Source organism: Leopardus geoffroyi, chromosome C2 (genome assembly GCF_018350155.1).
Source record: "Leopardus geoffroyi isolate Oge1 chromosome C2, O.geoffroyi_Oge1_pat1.0, whole genome shotgun sequence".
In the NCBI taxonomy this organism is placed as follows: domain Eukaryota; kingdom Metazoa; phylum Chordata; class Mammalia; order Carnivora; family Felidae; genus Leopardus; species Leopardus geoffroyi.
Genome location: NC_059333.1, coordinates 118,060,181 through 118,077,182, shown reverse-complemented (window position 1 = coordinate 118,077,182; position 17,002 = coordinate 118,060,181). Strand labels below are relative to the sequence as shown.

General features: G+C 33.2%; 1 protein-coding gene across 2 annotated transcripts in view; it reads right to left on the bottom strand.

Moving 5' to 3' along the window:
- Nucleotides 1-803: 803 nt before the first annotated feature.
- PLOD2 (procollagen-lysine,2-oxoglutarate 5-dioxygenase 2) overlaps nt 804-17,002 on the bottom strand; it is a 101,115-nt gene continuing 84,916 nt past the window's right edge. The window contains exons 12-20 of one of the 2 annotated variants that reach the window (XM_045503378.1): nt 12,382-12,507; nt 9,738-9,879; nt 8,519-8,581; nt 7,402-7,515; nt 4,776-4,841; nt 3,607-3,711; nt 2,324-2,470; nt 2,088-2,213; nt 804-1,920 (exon numbers count right to left, since the gene is read on the bottom strand). In XM_045503378.1, the coding sequence (XP_045359334.1) occupies nt 1,765-1,920; nt 2,088-2,213; nt 2,324-2,470; nt 3,607-3,711; nt 4,776-4,841; nt 7,402-7,515; nt 8,519-8,581; nt 9,738-9,879; nt 12,382-12,507 (1,045 nt within the window). In that variant the 3' untranslated portion in view covers nt 804-1,764. The remainder of the gene's footprint in view (nt 1,921-2,087; nt 2,214-2,323; nt 2,471-3,606; nt 3,712-4,775; nt 4,842-7,401; nt 7,516-8,518; nt 8,582-9,737; nt 9,880-12,381; nt 12,508-17,002) is intronic. The other variant, XM_045503379.1, reaches the window with a different exon arrangement.

Here is a 17,002-nt window from a genome sequence, read left to right as displayed (position 1 = left end):
AACAAAATTGATGGACTTCGTTGGAATTTACTTTGAGTATTAAGTGCCACCAAAGAAAAGAGGTAGAACCCAACTGCCTTATTTCCTCGGTCCATCTTCCAGTATTTATATTATCTTGGTTATTATATTATCTTTATTAAATATTATAATATTTATATTATCTATTTCCTCAGTGCCTGGAACAGTTCATGGCCCATAGCAGGCACTTGAAAAACACCACAGAACAGATATATTGAATATATGTTTTGTCTCTATTTCGTCACTTGTAAAATAACTACGTCAATCTCTAATCATTTTCAGATTGAAGATAATTACAATTCAATTCATAATTCAATAAGCAGAGTTTTCATTAAGTTATTATAATATCAGTAAATGTACCAAGCAAAATGAAAAATCATAGCCTGTTATATCCAGATATTTGGATACCCCATCATATATTCTCTTCTAAAGATAAATCACCAATAATAAAGAGACCAAGAGAAACTTATTTTAAATTACTTTATTTTTCATAAGTTTCTAACACATGGTGTTAGAAAAATGAATTTTGGCACCATGACTTAGAACTTTGTTTTCAAGTTTAACCTTTAAATTAAAAACAGTAGCTACAATAAGTATATTTAAACTGCACTCGGAAAGACGGTGAGAACTCAAGACACAAATTTTTTTGTGCTGGGAAATTTTTTTAAAATGGGATCAAGAAAAGGTAATCAAAAAAGTAAGAAGGAGGATAAAATGGGAACTAGGCTGGGAAGACACAAAGGTGAATAACTCTCTAAAAAAGAATGAGGAGGGAGACAAAGGGCGAGGAGAAGAAGAAAGGCTCACCAACTTTATTTTCCTGATATAAAATTCAAGTACTTAACAAAGTTTTTTTTAAAATCATAAAATGCTACTACTAATCTCATGAAATTTTCTTTTCCTCATTATTTTCTAGAATTAAAACCAAAAGTCTGTTTTGACTTAAAGACACTTGCTGATCTTAGGTTGATACTTGATATACTTTCAATAATGGAAAGCTTTGAAAGCTTTCCTAAATCTAATACCGACTCAATATAATCCACCTTGGAAAATTCATCTGAAGGAATAGAGGGCTGGATTTATAATATAAATGTAACCAAAAAAAACTCTGTTTAACAATATAAACAGAAATGTTTTCAACTGGCTCTGTACCTCAATTGTGTTTTATACTAAGTGTCTTGAGGAAAAACATTGTGTGATATTTATTGTTCTCTGTATTCCTTCAGTAACTACTAGAAAAGGTACCTGCATAGGTCATCAAAAAAGTACTTACACAATTAGTTGTATACAAATTCAGTTATAACTCCAGTTTTCCAATGATTCAAAAATTGTCAGTATTCATTTATATTCATTTTGTCTACTTGTTGATAAATAACATTCTTCCCGAGCTTTCTTAATAATAAAATATTATTAGTCTCACTTGTCACTTGTACACTTGTAGCTGAGTATCTGATCAAATGAAACACGAAATCAGAAAGTTGCCATTATTCTCAGAGACAAAAGGCATAGAAATAAATATTTGCTTTTACTTTTTTTCTTTTCTTCTTCAATCTGTGTTTTAAGGCTCAGAGCAGACATTATGAAATATCAAACAATTTTTTACAAAAAGTTTTTCAAACGTTTGGCCCAAAGTGAAGTTGTTCTGTTGAAGTTATTTAAATATTCCTTTCATCTTCTCAAGCACAACTCCAAAGACATGTTCATCCATTCCAAAAGAAAAATTCATTTCTATGAAAAGTAAATAACTTAGGGGTCTATAAATGACACTGCAATGTATCTCGTTCCATTTTTAACAGGAAGTCCTTCATGCAAATGTGTGAGTCTCCCTGGATGCATGAAGCTCCAGCCTTTTCTGGGTGATTCAATAGAGCAGTTGTACCTCAGAAATTTGCATCCGCCTCCCTAGAAGAGATGGAACAAATAAATGTATCAGCTTATTGTTTAATTTCGAATCGGTGGCAAAATTCAAATTATGCCCTCTGAGCAGAATTTTTAAAAAATAAGGCAAAAACCTTATCGTAATGACATATTTCTTTTAAGAAATGTAAAAAAATAAAAGCCATAATTACTTGAAAATCTTCTCCCACGTTATTGAGTGCAATGTTGATGGTAAATGTAGAAGCGTCATGATGAGGGCGAAGAGAGCGTTGCCTTTCAGGGGAGTATTTCACTACAAAATTCAATAGTGCAAACCCCTAAAAAAAGCAAAGTAAACCAATGGATTTGCTTATTAATAAAAATATAAAATAGCACGTTTGTGTAAAAACTAGTAGGAGGTAGACGGGAGGAATGGGAGCATAACTACCTTCGTATAATAACCTGCAAAGACCTTCAGTGTAACGGGTGCAATAAACTCCCGGATAAAATGAAGCCATACATTCTCCAGATCAATTTGCTTCATGTGGATATCATCAGTTGGGACATTTTCATAACCACCAGATATACGGCTATCCTAGAAACAGCATTAATGATGTCATAAAGCGTGGTCCACATGCAATTCACACTTATATTACCTTGGAATTTTTTTCAACCACAAGATCATAATAGACAATAAAAATAACAGTTGTTCAATTATGGTGTACCATCTGCTTTAATTGCAAAACTATCAAAATAACTTAGATAACATGGCTTTGCAAATGTATCAATGATGAAGCAAAGTACTGCAGGGTCAATGGACTCCTTTCTTACTTACTAATATGCATTTGAGGTCTGACTATCAAGTAAATAAAACTTATTTCCAAAGCCTTCCTATGCCCTCTAAAAAAATTAGTTTTTTACAGTAACCCTTCAGGCAGTCTTAGATACTTAATGGATAAAGATTCTGCCAGTCTGCTCTTTGGATCCCCTATCACTGAAAACAGGCCTTCCCTGCTATGTTGCCCACTTCAATTTTATGACACCTCAAGTCCTTCCATGATTGCTTTTTATTATCCTACAACCTGCTGGCTTCAGGTTCCTTCTCATACTTTGAACTTCAGCTAACTAGCTGGGGTATGAAGTTGAGCAGAGGCAGTAATATTAGAGAATTCTAGAATTCCTTGGTATTGTTAAGGAGCAGGCATGTGCAAATTCTCAGAGGAAAAGAAACACATTGAACCGCCAACAGTAATACTTCCTGCCAAGTCTTTGACACTGAATGTAAATTCAGTACTGAATTACACCAATGGCGTTCAAACAGATTTCTTCTTCCAACGTTTACACACAAGAAAAAGCTTTGGCAGTGAACCAGATAAACTTTGTCTTGGTATTTTCACTACAGCTCACTGTGAAAACGCAGAGAATAAAAAGTGGCCTTGGAGAAGACTTAATAGCACACAATAGGCATATATTTCCTTACCATTCCAGCCTGGAGACACTGACCTTTAGAAACTATCCAGTGTAATTGTATACATAAATGAGAAACTGAGGCCAGATAGATTAAATGCAACCAGAGTTCTCTTGACAGCCTTGGCTAGCCCCTGCGTTGAGGTACATAAGTCAGAGATATCTGACAAAACAGACAAATCTCCTCTAAATTCTCAAAATATCCACCCCCCGCCTCCTATCCAACATATACATTATAGTTCTTTGTGTGAAAGTACAACTCACATGATGTTTCCCCCCAGACCACTGGCCATAATGCTCCATTTCTTCCACCAATTCATCACAGGCTTTTTCAGAAAAGATGGGAAACCAAAAGACATCGGGACAAGGCTATAAAACAAGGGATCATCATTAAGAGAATAATATTTTGTGTCTTTTAACTAAAAAATAGATTGCAAAAGTAATTGGATGGAATACTCAATACTCATCTCACTTAGATGCCTTTTTAAGAGGTTTGCCCAATATTATTGACATAGCTGTTACAAATGTTAGTTTTTTTTAAATGCTAAGACTTTTTTCTTTTTGCATTTTCACATCTGTAAAATCAAGACATATCTTGGACTCACATTTGACCAGGCAACCACTATGATGTAGCTGTAATGCTACAGTGTATGTATACTTGATCAAATTTTCATAGTTTCACCTTGTGTGTATGTTTATATCAGTGTGTGTGGATGTACATGTGTGCATTTAGCTGGTGTTGCACTTGAGTTGACTTGCCCTTTAAATTTTTTTTTAAATAATGTATACTATGATTTGCCATTGAAATGGAAATTATTATGCATACAGTGCCCTACAACATATGATAACATCTATACCTTGATAAGTCTAAAATAGCTCTTCCAATATGTATAAAATTAAAAATTCTAAATGACTAGAAAACGTTATGTCATAGTTTAATTGGCAGTATTCTGGTCATTTCTTACAGTACACAAAATAACAGAGCATCTCAGAATCAAAGATGCCTTACGTTCTCTGAAATAAGGTATTAGCAACAGTTTGGAACACTAACCTAAAACAGAGTTCATTTTTTAAAAGACATCTTTGAGAAGAGACTCTTAAAGATCAATTTCTTGCAAAGATACACTTTTATTAAATGAGGGCTACCTCAGAGATTTGCCAAAGGTTCCTTACTTTTAGTGGTTTGGGACAGCTGTAACATTTGAAAGTATGGCCAAAAAAGGGAATGATCTTAAAATTATGGTTGATCTTCATGTTCTATATTTTTACAACTATATGATCCTTAAGGTTAATTAAGCCACATGATTTTTATCTACAAGATGGCTTCTCCACTTTCACAACACCTCTGATAAAGCAATATTGCATTAATATTGTTCCCTTCTGGAAAACATAGCAAAAGTACTCTACACATCATTGAAATTATTAATACAAACCTGTTCAACTATATTTTCAGTGAAAATCTTTGAATAATCCCGGTTTATATATTTTTCTTTCCAGTCCTATCAAAAAAAAAATCAATTGCACAGAATAAAGCAAATACCTTTTAATAAATAATAGAAAATATAAAGTGTATACATTTTAGAAATTGCTCAATTTATAAATGACTAGTGTATTGGACAAAAAAGGAATTTTCAGAAACCACAGTTTATGCTTGTTAAACTTTGTCTGACTCTGTATGTTCACATCATTCTATGAAACATGAAATTTTTATTTATGAATTTTTAGACCTCAGGATTTTAAAATTTGTATGCTGTATTCTATGCATAAACACAGGGATAGGTAAAGATGGGCTTAAAAGTTAATGGTAAAGAACAAAATCCTAACAAATATTCGTAAAAATAAGCAAATTAATCAACTAGGGTCTTACTCATATATACAGGACTTTGAGAGTGAATTACTCTAAAATAGTTATGATATTTTAAAATGTATTTAAATTTTCTCTCTTCACTTCTGTTTTTATTATGTATCAAAGAATGATCATGGATTACTAATACTTTCATTTCTTTTAGTTACTAAAATTAAGGTATAGAACCATACATTAAGAGAGAACTTGTCTTCATGCTAACTCAGGAATCTGATTCTTCTTTGACTAAGCTCTGATACATAAACCACATACTAAGGTATCTCAAGTTGTGTCAATATCAGCTAAGGAATTCTCTTCCTGAGTCCAGTGTTTAATTTAAAAATCACATATTTAGAGAGTATAAATGAAAATGTGGAGACATTTAGTATCAAAAAAAAATCTCTTGTATTTAGACATGTTTAACAAAATTCTTAATTTTCTCTTTACAAAGTATAAACATGGGGAACCAGAAGGGAAGACTTGAGGTATAGACTCAAAAGAATTCCAATCAAAATATGTTTCAAAAAATATTTGTCTGAAATACATCTTTTAAGCCATATTTCAGAGAAACCCTGATAATGTGTATGCCATTCTTAGATTTTGCACATCTCTGCTTATATGTAGATCATATGAAAGAACCAAAGTAATCTTCAAATTATTTAAATAAATTTCATTTATACTTCATATATAATTGTAAGAATCAAATTACTCTATTATCTCATTAATCCCTTTAATACTAATTAGTTCTCTGATTTCAGAATATGGAGGAAATTAGAAAAAAATCATTTATAACATTTCAGAATCTTTAAGTATTTTTTATGCATCATTATCGATTTTTTGAAATAAAAAAAAAAAATTCCTAAGATCTCACATTAAGGCATTAACGTCTCATTTTAGACCACCTTTCAAATATCATTTAACAAACTCTTACTTGACTAATTTTTTAGAAGTTCTGATAATAGGACAACGGTTGAATATTTTGCTATGGGACATCCCTCATGAGGCGTATTGATCAGGGTAATCTACCAAAAACAAAACAAAGCCATGGAAAGAGAAGCAGTTCCTACTTACTTCTGATGTTTTCATTTCATATTCTCCAAAGTTATGAATCCTGACACAAATGTCTACAATTCAGGATATAATTTGGGACATTTTTTCAGGAGCTGATATTACCCAACAAATATAATAATTCTATTCCTCAAAATAACCAAGAGACTCAGCGCCAAAGTAAAATATGTAATTCCACCCTCACCACTTAAAAAGCCTCTTTTTAATTACACTCTTGTGAAAGATGAAGATATGTAGCTTAAACGAAACAAAAATACTTTTAAAATACAAAAATGTCAAAAAATGTTATTTTTCTATTCAACAGAGTCTTCAGAGACTTTGAATTTACTATTCCTGGCTGTCAACTACTCCTACGAAATAAAAGACAATTCTGATCAGGTGGATTGAGTCTTTGTAATTTAAAACTTTTACTATTGCTAAGGGGAAAGCTGTAAACAGTAGCATTCCAGAGATGAATACTAAAGAGAGTATTTTCCCTGGAATAAGCGTTCCAATTTGACTGAAGAGAAGAGGCTCCAGCAAGACAAAAAAGGAATGAATTCCTTGAGGATTCAAATCTTTAAGATAAGAAATAATTTTAGAGTTTAGAAGGAAATAGTTTCCTCAATTTAAGACTTTCTATACATGCTGAATCCACTTACTCTGCAATTTTCTCTGGCTGTCTTTGGTGTACATTCAAAAAATTGTTATAAAAAATAAGTAAGATAAAATAAAATGTATTTTCTCAAACTAACTCCTTGAATTCTCTTCTTGAGCTACTTGTAAACAGTTTTTTCTGAAATTACAATTAAAAATCTGATGATGCTTTTGAATACATAAAATAGAAATATTAAGAGAAACTGATCATTCCTTTCCCCATGCGTAATATACGTCTATATTTTAAAAATTCTTGGTCAAGAAATATAATCGATTGTAGCTTTTAAAAATATTTATTATTATATTAAATTATTATAATTAACAGAGTATTAATTATAATTAATATTATTATACTAAATTATATTATTTTTGAAAGCTACAATTGATTACATTTTTAAACTGTTTTTTAAACTTTAACTTTCTAAAGCTTCTTATCACATTTTCATGTTATTAACCCAACTGATTTACATCTGAAAATAAGAAATAAATGAAGTTGAGTATGAAGTACATACCACAGGATTTTCAAAAATCTGCCAGAGGTCATTGTTATAATGTGAAGTATTGTAATTAGCAGTTGATAAAAGTCTTCCAAATTCATGTCTATTAGAAATGTACATAAACACACCCTATGTGCCAAAGAATAACAGTATTAACAATCTTAGAGGAAAGTACAAGAAAATAAACTTAACCATAGGAAAAATATATAGGAGATATTAATTTCAACTTTTATATCTCATTCCTGAACATGCATTTTATTTCTCATATAAAAACATGCATGATTTAAAATAAAAGAGATAAAACTTTTATTAATTATAAATTCAGGCACCACACAAAACTAATTGATAGCACTGACACTCAACTGAAAAAAAGAAGAGGAAGAATGACTGTTTTTGTCCCTTTCTCATTGATCCTAGATGTAGACATCAGGGGAAAAACAATTCCTGTTTGAAAGCAGAAATATTTTTGAGACACCAAGTGCAATGAATTGTACCTCTTTTGGCTTCTTTCCCTTTCAAAGAAGATGTCACATTTTTAAACAAGATTTCAAATGTCAGTATTTTTACATCAGACTATTTCATTCTCTTATTGTCCTGATGTTTAAAAACTGAACACAGAAATTATTTGTTCATTAAAGGCAGCTAAAGAAAATCAGTCTCGTATCCTTGCCTTAAACGAAATAAACTTGGCAAAAACCACCATGGTAAGGTTGTTTCTTTTTGTACCTGTTTTAATGGTAAAAGAGTTAGTTATTAATAAAAAAAAAATAATGATGAAGGGTACCCAGATCTCATTTTAATCAAGATATACTTTATACTTACTCCTATTTCTTCTCTCCCTTTAAAAAACAAAACTAGAAAAACCAGTGAAAGAGATTTGGGTTTAACTTTCTCATCTGTCAACCATAAAATGTACATCAGCCTGAAGAACTAAGAATTTAATATCACACGATGCCCATCCCCAGCACACAAAATATACATACACATACACTAATTAAGAACCAATGGATACCAACATTTTACCATGCTAAATGGAAAGAAGACTGTTAAAGAAACTTTACTGCTAGGCAATATACCATATCTAGTATTAATTAAACAAACAAAAATAAATAAAAATAAATAAAAATAACACCTTTGGGGGGCTGAGCATTTGGAATGTTTCCGGAGTAGGGGAGTCTTTTTCCCTTTGTAAAGTCTAAAATGAAGAGAAGCATTGGGTAAGTTGACCTGCACACCCATACTCTCTCAGGTATTCTTAGGTAAATAAAATTAGCAGCCCTTGATCAAAAGCTGACATTCTGAAATGTCCTTCATAGACAACATGCATAACAAGCAAAGCTTATAGTGCACACAAAGAAACAACTCCAGCCCAATTTTTTTTTTTTTTTTTTTGTCAAACATAAATCCAAGCTCATTCCTTAGTAGAGTTTTCATTAGACACAAAATTAAGACAAAGGGGAAAATGTGTAAGACAGGCCATTCCAGGACGCGCTGTTGAGTCAAATTAGCAAAAGATGAGCACAAGTTATAATCACAAGTACTGAAGATACTCGATATAACAATGCACACAGGCTTGTAGGAAAAACACATACACTCCAACAATACATGCCTTATTAAACTAGAAAAAAATACTTGCCAACTTTTCTGATTTTTTTCAAAATCACATTTGTATATATAGATTTGAATAAAATAACCCAATCATTTCTAAAACAGAAAACTATACAAACAGGCTTTACAACATTTACACATTTTGAAAAACAAACTATTTTCCACGATCATTAAAATTCTACAATGAAAGTATATTTGTAGAAAAACAATGTATCGTTACTTTTCACACAGATCAAATACACTCCGTAACTCAGTCCTTCTCCTAGTATAGTGGTGAGGAGCGCCTTTTGAACAGTGCGCAGTTTGTAACAACAGAAATAATGGAGACATTGATTTCAGAACAAAAGTGTGTTCTTCTTAAATGTGTAAAGGATTGTTTCACCCAGACTTATCTAATTAATTTAACTAGGTCAGGTTTCCACTATAAAATTTTGAATGAAAGTAAACATGATTCTTAGAAATGCAAAGCTGATTTGCAACAAATCCATGTTTGTGACTGAAATCTTTTTGTTGTTTATGAGTTAGCCTAAGCACCAAAGCTAACATTTTTCAAACTGTTTCTACAGACAAATGGTCACAAATTATGCTCTATAACTTCTCCCAGTTTTTTCAATACAGAACCAAAAAAATTGGCTAGTACTTACAAATTAGAAAGAAAAGGAGCATCAAAACAATGACACATCAACTGGTAAAGCAGGCCACTTTATAAGAACATTCAAGCAAGCCATCATTGTATACCCTACCATTTCTCTAGCATTTCGGCACAGAGCCATATCAGGATCCAATTTATCACGAACAAAATAGTTCCTTTCATTCATCTCTGATCGGAGCGTCTTTCCCTTAATTAAGTACACGTTAGCCATGTATGGGACATTCCATATCCCTCTGAAAGTAAAGACAAAACATTCCAAAATACCAGAAATTAAAATATATATATGTTTAAAGATTTATTTTTATGTTTTTAAAATAAGTGCCCTGTATGTTTTTAAATTTTGTATATATAAATTATTGAATCAAATTACATGCAAATGCAAACACATTTTATGATATTTAAAATATACACACACACATCTATGACATTACTTGTTACACACTACACGTTTATTTGATAAATACTAACTCCTTATATAAACTTCACTTTAAGACTGTTATCTGTTTAGCATTTTGACTATAATCTTCATGTCATTGTTAGAGTATAACACAGAAAGTATTTCCACTTAGGATCAAGCAGAGTGATAGCAAAAATAATCACACACACACACACACCCTATGGTGTACTGCAACCAGCTCACACTGGCTCCCAGAACACTTAGCTTCACTCCCCAAGTCTAGACTCAGTGACTTCATGTTGGAAGCTTGAAATCAGCCATGACAGGAGCATTTACATCACAGAAACTGGCAAACACTACAAATCAGGGCATCCCTCAACCCCAAGACCCAGTTGTTACACATTCACCAGCACGCCACTGAATACAACCTAAAATTTTCCTAAAATATATTCTCTAGAAATTCACTAAGCCAACTCAAATTTCTGTAGAAAGAGAAGATAAGAAAAAATATAGCTAGAAGTACGTGAGTGTTGAGAGACACTATTTTGTCCTTTATTCTTCCCCACATTTGTCTTCTCATTCTGAACATGACTCATTTCCTAAGAACAGCAAGTAAGGTTTCGCCTGAAGGCATATGCCTGTTGCTTTTAGACAACAAAAAGGAAAGATCTTGACCAAGGAAATGTAGTTAGATATTAAAAGGAATATGATTTCACTTAGTCTTGCTAGATGAGCCTCAAAGGAAACAGCCATAAAAATATACAATGTGTCATCTGATTTCAGAAATTTATCACTGGCGGAGTAGGCAGTGTCTCAGTTTTGAAGAAACACACACACACACACACACACACACACACACACACCCTTACATGTGTACATGTCATAAGATGTCATTCCTTCACGTAGCTTTTGGCCATGAAGTACATTCTTGTATTAACTAGATCAAAAGCCTCTCCCATATTCTTTTTCTTACACTTTAAACAACAGTGACAGGAAGCTGCACAAAATATCACCAGTGCCTAAAGCAACTTAAATGAAACATAAATTCTCTATTCCACTTCTGTGAGCCCTTATTTCTGCTATACCCACAGACAGTATCAGGCATTTGGTCTATACAAATCCTCAGAGAGACAATAAAAGTACTTTGAAACAATAGTATATGATCTGAATAGTGTTTTCTCAGCTATCATGCTCCTTAACCACAGCTAACAAAAGCTTTTATCATATTTGTATTATTCAAATTTATTACTATTTTCACAAGCGAAACATCTTTTTCATACTCAACTGTTCAACAATAAATGTGTGGGGAGGGGCGCCTGGGTGGAGCAGTCGGTTAAGCCTCCGACTTCAGCCAGGTCACGATCTCGCAGTCCGTGAGTTCGAGTCCCGCGTCAGGCTCTGGGCTGATGGCTCAGAGCCTGGAGCCTGTTTCCGATTCTGTGTCTCCCTCTCTCTCTGCCCCTCCCCCGTTCATGCTCTGTCTCTCTCTGTCCCAAAAATAAATAAACGTTGAAAAAAAAATTAAAAAAAAAAATAAATAAATGTGTGGGGTTTTTTACTCTAAATTTAGGGGCACGTATATTTACTCATGAAAGAATGTTTTCGCTTTTAAGTGGGTGGATGCATCTGAGAAATTAGGCAAAGCCCTTAACACTCAGTTAAGATGGCCTCTGGTCCATCATCTGTAGAAAAAATAAAAGATAACATGCCTCTCTATCTCACCTTAGCAAAACCACACTATTACATTTGTGATATTTTTTAGTCTAAAAAATACCAACTGTTGTCTCTGAAACAGGTATCAATCATGCACACACTTTGTAGCAAGCATATTCTTTTCAAACTCTAGAAATGGAAACCAGATATTCGTGAAGAAAGTGATCTTTAAAGTAGAATACTACCTATTTCACACAAAACTCTTGCAGTAGGAAATGTTGGAAAGTTATGGCCTTTGGTATTGTTTTTGTTGGTTTACTTGTAAATTTTAAAAACTATCAAAACAATTTTCATCCTGGGCGCTAGAAAAATCAGCTAAACAAAATTCCTTTTCTAAACTTCGAACTAAATACTACTACTCCTCCGACAGCTATCTCTGGCTGCCCCTATTAACCATGTAGTGTCTCCTATATTTCCCACAGCAGTAAGTTTGTTCCTGTGAAGATTTAGAATTTCAAAAACAGATTCTTTTAATATTAGTTTTACACTAGTATTTCAGGATTCCAGGTTTTCAAATTTCCATTAATCACAAAGAAAAGAGGAATAAAAATTCAGGTAATGTTAACAAGACCACATTTTGAGATTATGGCACTTTTACATTAAAAGAGTAGATCAAGTAACTTACACTCTATTCCCTTGAACAATATCTACATAATCTTCCGATCGAGCATAGTATCCATCAGGACTCAAAGCTCCCCAGAAGTTGGACCACAGTTTTCCATGACGAGTTACAAGAGGAGCAATGATCTTTCTAAAGACAGCGTGAGAGAAAAGCAAATCCAAGAAATTATTTATACTTAAGTTACCACTGAATTGTGTGTTTTGGGCTTAGCATGACACCAAAACACTAAAGTTCACTTAATACACATATGGTAAGTCCAAAACACTGAATTCTACTCCTGAAACCAATATTGCACTGTAAGTTAACTAACTAAAAATTGAATAAAAATAAATAAGAAATGAAGAAAAAAATAAAAGAAAAACGAGAATTTCTTTCCACTTTTTCTTAAGCACACTAGTTTTCTTAAAACAAGTAACAAAAAAGAAAAATTGAAAATGCTAATGAAAGTCTAAAAACGACTTTTAAAATAAGTCAAACTACTTCCATTATTTAATTATGTTAAGTAGTTCAGAAATTATGCTAAATGAAATCAAATATTTTCACCGTCATTGAGAAGACATAATAGTCCCTGGCGTATTCAATTATTCAATAAATATTTGCTGAGTGAAAAAATGAATAAAGATGAGCTTAGATTTTTATAAATATGCCAGTTTTCCTAAAGTTAAGTCCTGAATCACTTTAAAGTATGTTTCTTTTTTAATTTTTTTTATAACTTATAAAATGGGTTGTGCTAGCCTGGCAACACTGAACATTCTTCTGGTCCTTCAACTACTGTAAAAAACAAAATAGGTGGTAATTGCCATAGCACTCGATCTAACTACCTACCAGGAAAGTAGTCCCTTTGAGAAAAGCACATATTACAAAAATAAGTCACATTTTTCTTAGGAAAATCTAATTTATAACGTGTTAACACTTTCCAAATGAGGTGACAAAATCCAAGGCTGCTCTAGAATTACTTTTAAAATGAAATGAACTACAGTAGTGGCCATTTTTTTTTTAAGTTTATTTTGAGAGACAGAGAGAGGGTGCACAAAGGGGAAGGACAGAGAGAGAGAGGTAGAGAGAAAATCCCAAGCAGGCTGTGCGCTATGAGGGCAGACCCTGATGTGAGGCTGTATCTCAAGAAATGTGAGATCATAACCTGAGCCAAAACCAAGAGTCAGGTGGAAGCTTAACTGACGAAGCCACCCAAGCACCCCTGGTGGTGTCAGTTTTTACGAAAATCTCACACGTCTTTATCCATTCAACAGTTGATGGATATTTGGACTCTCTCCATAGTTTGGCTATTGTTGATAATGCTGCTATAAACATTGTGCTGCATGCACCCTTCGAATCTGTACTTTTGTGTCCTTTGGGTGAATAACTAAGAGTGCAATTGCTGGATCACAGAGTAGTTTTATTTTTAGTTTATTTAGAAACCTCCATACTGTTCTTGAGAGTGGCTGCACCAGGTTGCATTCCCACCAACAGTGTTAAGAGGGTTTCCCTTTGTCCCCATCCTTGCCAACACCTATTGTTTCTTGTGTTATTGATTTTAGCCATTCTGACAGGTGAGAGGTCATATATCATTGTGGTTTATTTGTAGTTCCCTGAAAATGAGTGATACTGAGCATCTTTTCCTATGTCTGTTAGCCATCTAGATGTCTTCTTTGGAAAAGTGTCTATTCATGTGTTATGCCCATTTCTTAACTGAGTTGTTTGTTACTCAGGAGTTTAGTTTGGTAAGTTCTTTACAGATTTTGGACACTAACCCTTTATCAGATATGCCGTTTGCAAATATCTTTTCCCATTCCATAGGCTACCTTCTAGTTTTGTAGATTGTTTCCTTCACTGTGCAGAAGCTTTTTATGTTGATAAGGTCCCAATAGGTCATATTTGCTTTTGTTTCCCTTGTCTTTGGCAACGTGTCTAGTAAGAAGTTGCTGGGCCAAGGTCAAAGAAGTTGGTGGCTGTGTTCTCCTCTAGGATTTGATTGTTTCCTGTCTCACACACTGAGGTCTTTCATAAACCATTTTGCATTTATTTTTGTGTATGGTGTGAGAATGGAATATTACTGGGGTACCTGTGTGTCTCAGTTGGTTAAGCATCTGACTCTTGATTTCAGCTCAGGTCATGATCTTACACTTCATGAGATCGAGCCCTGCATCAGACTCTGAGTTGACAGCAAGGAACCTGCTTGAAATTCTCCCCCTCTCTCTCTGCCCCTCCCCTGCTTGTGCTTTCTCTCTCTGTCAAAATAAATACACTTAAAAATATATTTAAAATTTAAAAAAAGAATGGAATATTATTCAGCCATCAAAAAATGAAATCTTGGCATTTGCAACGATAGGGATGGAGCTAGAGTGTATTGTGCTAAGTGAAATAAGTCAGAGAAAGATAAATAATACATGATTTCACTCATATGTAGAATTTAAGAAACAAAACAGATGAACGTATGGGAAGGGTAGGGGTAAGAGAAGACAAAAGCAAACCACAAGAGACTCTTAATGATGGAGAAACACCAATGGGTTGATGGAGGGAGGTGGGTGGGAAATGGGCTAGATGGGTGTTGGGTACTAAGGAGGGCACTTGTTGGGATGAGCAGTTGGTGTTGTACATAAGTGATGAATCACTAAATTCTACTCCTGAAACCAATATTGCACTTTACGTTAACTAACATTTAAATTTAAAAAAAGGAAAAAAGAAAAAAAAGAAAACCTCACACAACGCCTCCATGAGGAAGTTTATGAACCAGGTATTCTCAACAAAAAAACTATTTCGTAACACTCCAGTCTTGAGAAGACCAGGTGTGCCCTTTCTCTTACCCACAGAAAAGTGAAACACAGTCTATAAAGACATATCATACAAAATGGTTATTTTGGTTTATTTTTCCTGGTTCCTTTTAAAATGAAGTGTTAACCAAAAACACCTATATTCTGTTTTGTTTAGAATATCTACAATATTAGATATATTGTGTTCATTTAAGAACATATGTTGATTTAAGAAATAATTCAATGGTAAAAAAAAAAAAAGAAATAATTCAAAGTTAATAACTGACAAGATCAAATATATATTTAAAAAATCTTGTAATTTATAATCCCAGCTGCCTCCCAAAGAAGGCTGGGCAAAGAAATGGAAATCAAACTCTGTCTGCAGTGTGCCTCGATATTTTTGAGTATTGAAATACAGTAGGCCCCCTTACCCATGGTTTCACTTTCCATGGTTTCAATTATCCCGGGGTCAACCATGGTCCAGAAGCAGATGATACTCCTTACGGTGAATCATCAGATCAATAGAAGCCTAATGTTACATCACACTGCCTGTGTCATTCACCTCACTTCATCTCATGCGCTGGCATTTTATCATCTCACATCATCACAAGAAGGGTGAGTACAGAACAGGAAGATATTTTGAGAGAGAGAGGCCTCATTCACATATTTTATTTTTATTATAGCATTTTGTTATAATTGTTCTATTTTATTATGGTCATTAATCTCTTACTGTGACTGATTTAGAAATTAAATTTTTACGTAGGTATGTATATATAGGAAAAAACATAGTATGCATAGCGATTGGTACTATCTGCGGTTTCAGGAATCCACTGGGGTCTTGGAACATATCCTCTGTGGATAATGGGGACTCCTGTATCAGGATAGCAGCTAGGCGATGCTGAATTACACGATATTACTGAAGGAGTAAAATTTGGAGCAAGGCAGTAAATGGCAGAGATAGGAAGAGGAAAGGGAAAAGAGCTGATGAGATGCTAGAAAGCCACATGCCCTAAGATGTGACCCATCCCCGTGCCTCTAACCTTCAGTCTACTAAATCTCACAACATTTTTGGTAGCTGTAAATTTTTTTCTGAGAATTACATGTGTGGATACAGAAGCAAGAACCACAAATGTCATACGAACCAAAACCTTTGATCAGTAACAGAAATTTATGGAATTGGAGAAATATCCTGAGTTTTACTGGCCCTTCAAGAACAATGGCCCCAGATGGCAGCTGAGTTACTTATGAGGTAATTTTATTTGTTACAAGGTTTAAAACATTAGGTTAATATTAAAGGGGATATATGCTTAATCCATAGTATAAATTCACTAAATAGTTCACTAAAAGAATAGTAAGTACCTACAAAAGTGTCATATAGTAAAAACATACAAAGATTGTTTTTAAAATGTGCATTCCACAATATTGAATTTAAATCAAAGTTAAGAGGCAATTAACACTACAAATTCAAGTTAATATTACTGAATTCCACTAGGTTTTAAGAGTTACAAATTACAACTATAGCCCTTCCCTTATCTCTAGGATAACCTAAATGCTTTTCCTTGCCTTATTTCCAAATCCTTATTCATACGTTTTGAAAATTACTTGTAACTTATAGATAGTTATCTTAGATAGATAAGCATCTATTGCTAGATATACAGTGGGGCTGTATATAGAGATTAATACTAAGAGATCTTGGATTTTGAAGTAATAACTAAATTCTCAAATTGGCAAAGTATAATACATATAGAGTAGGTTAGAATAGCATAACAGATTTCTTATATATTTTACTAAGCAAAATAAAAACAGTAATTCTAACATTTCACTGTTAGCCATTCTATTTGCTAATTGTGTTCATATATATAAACATACTTAAA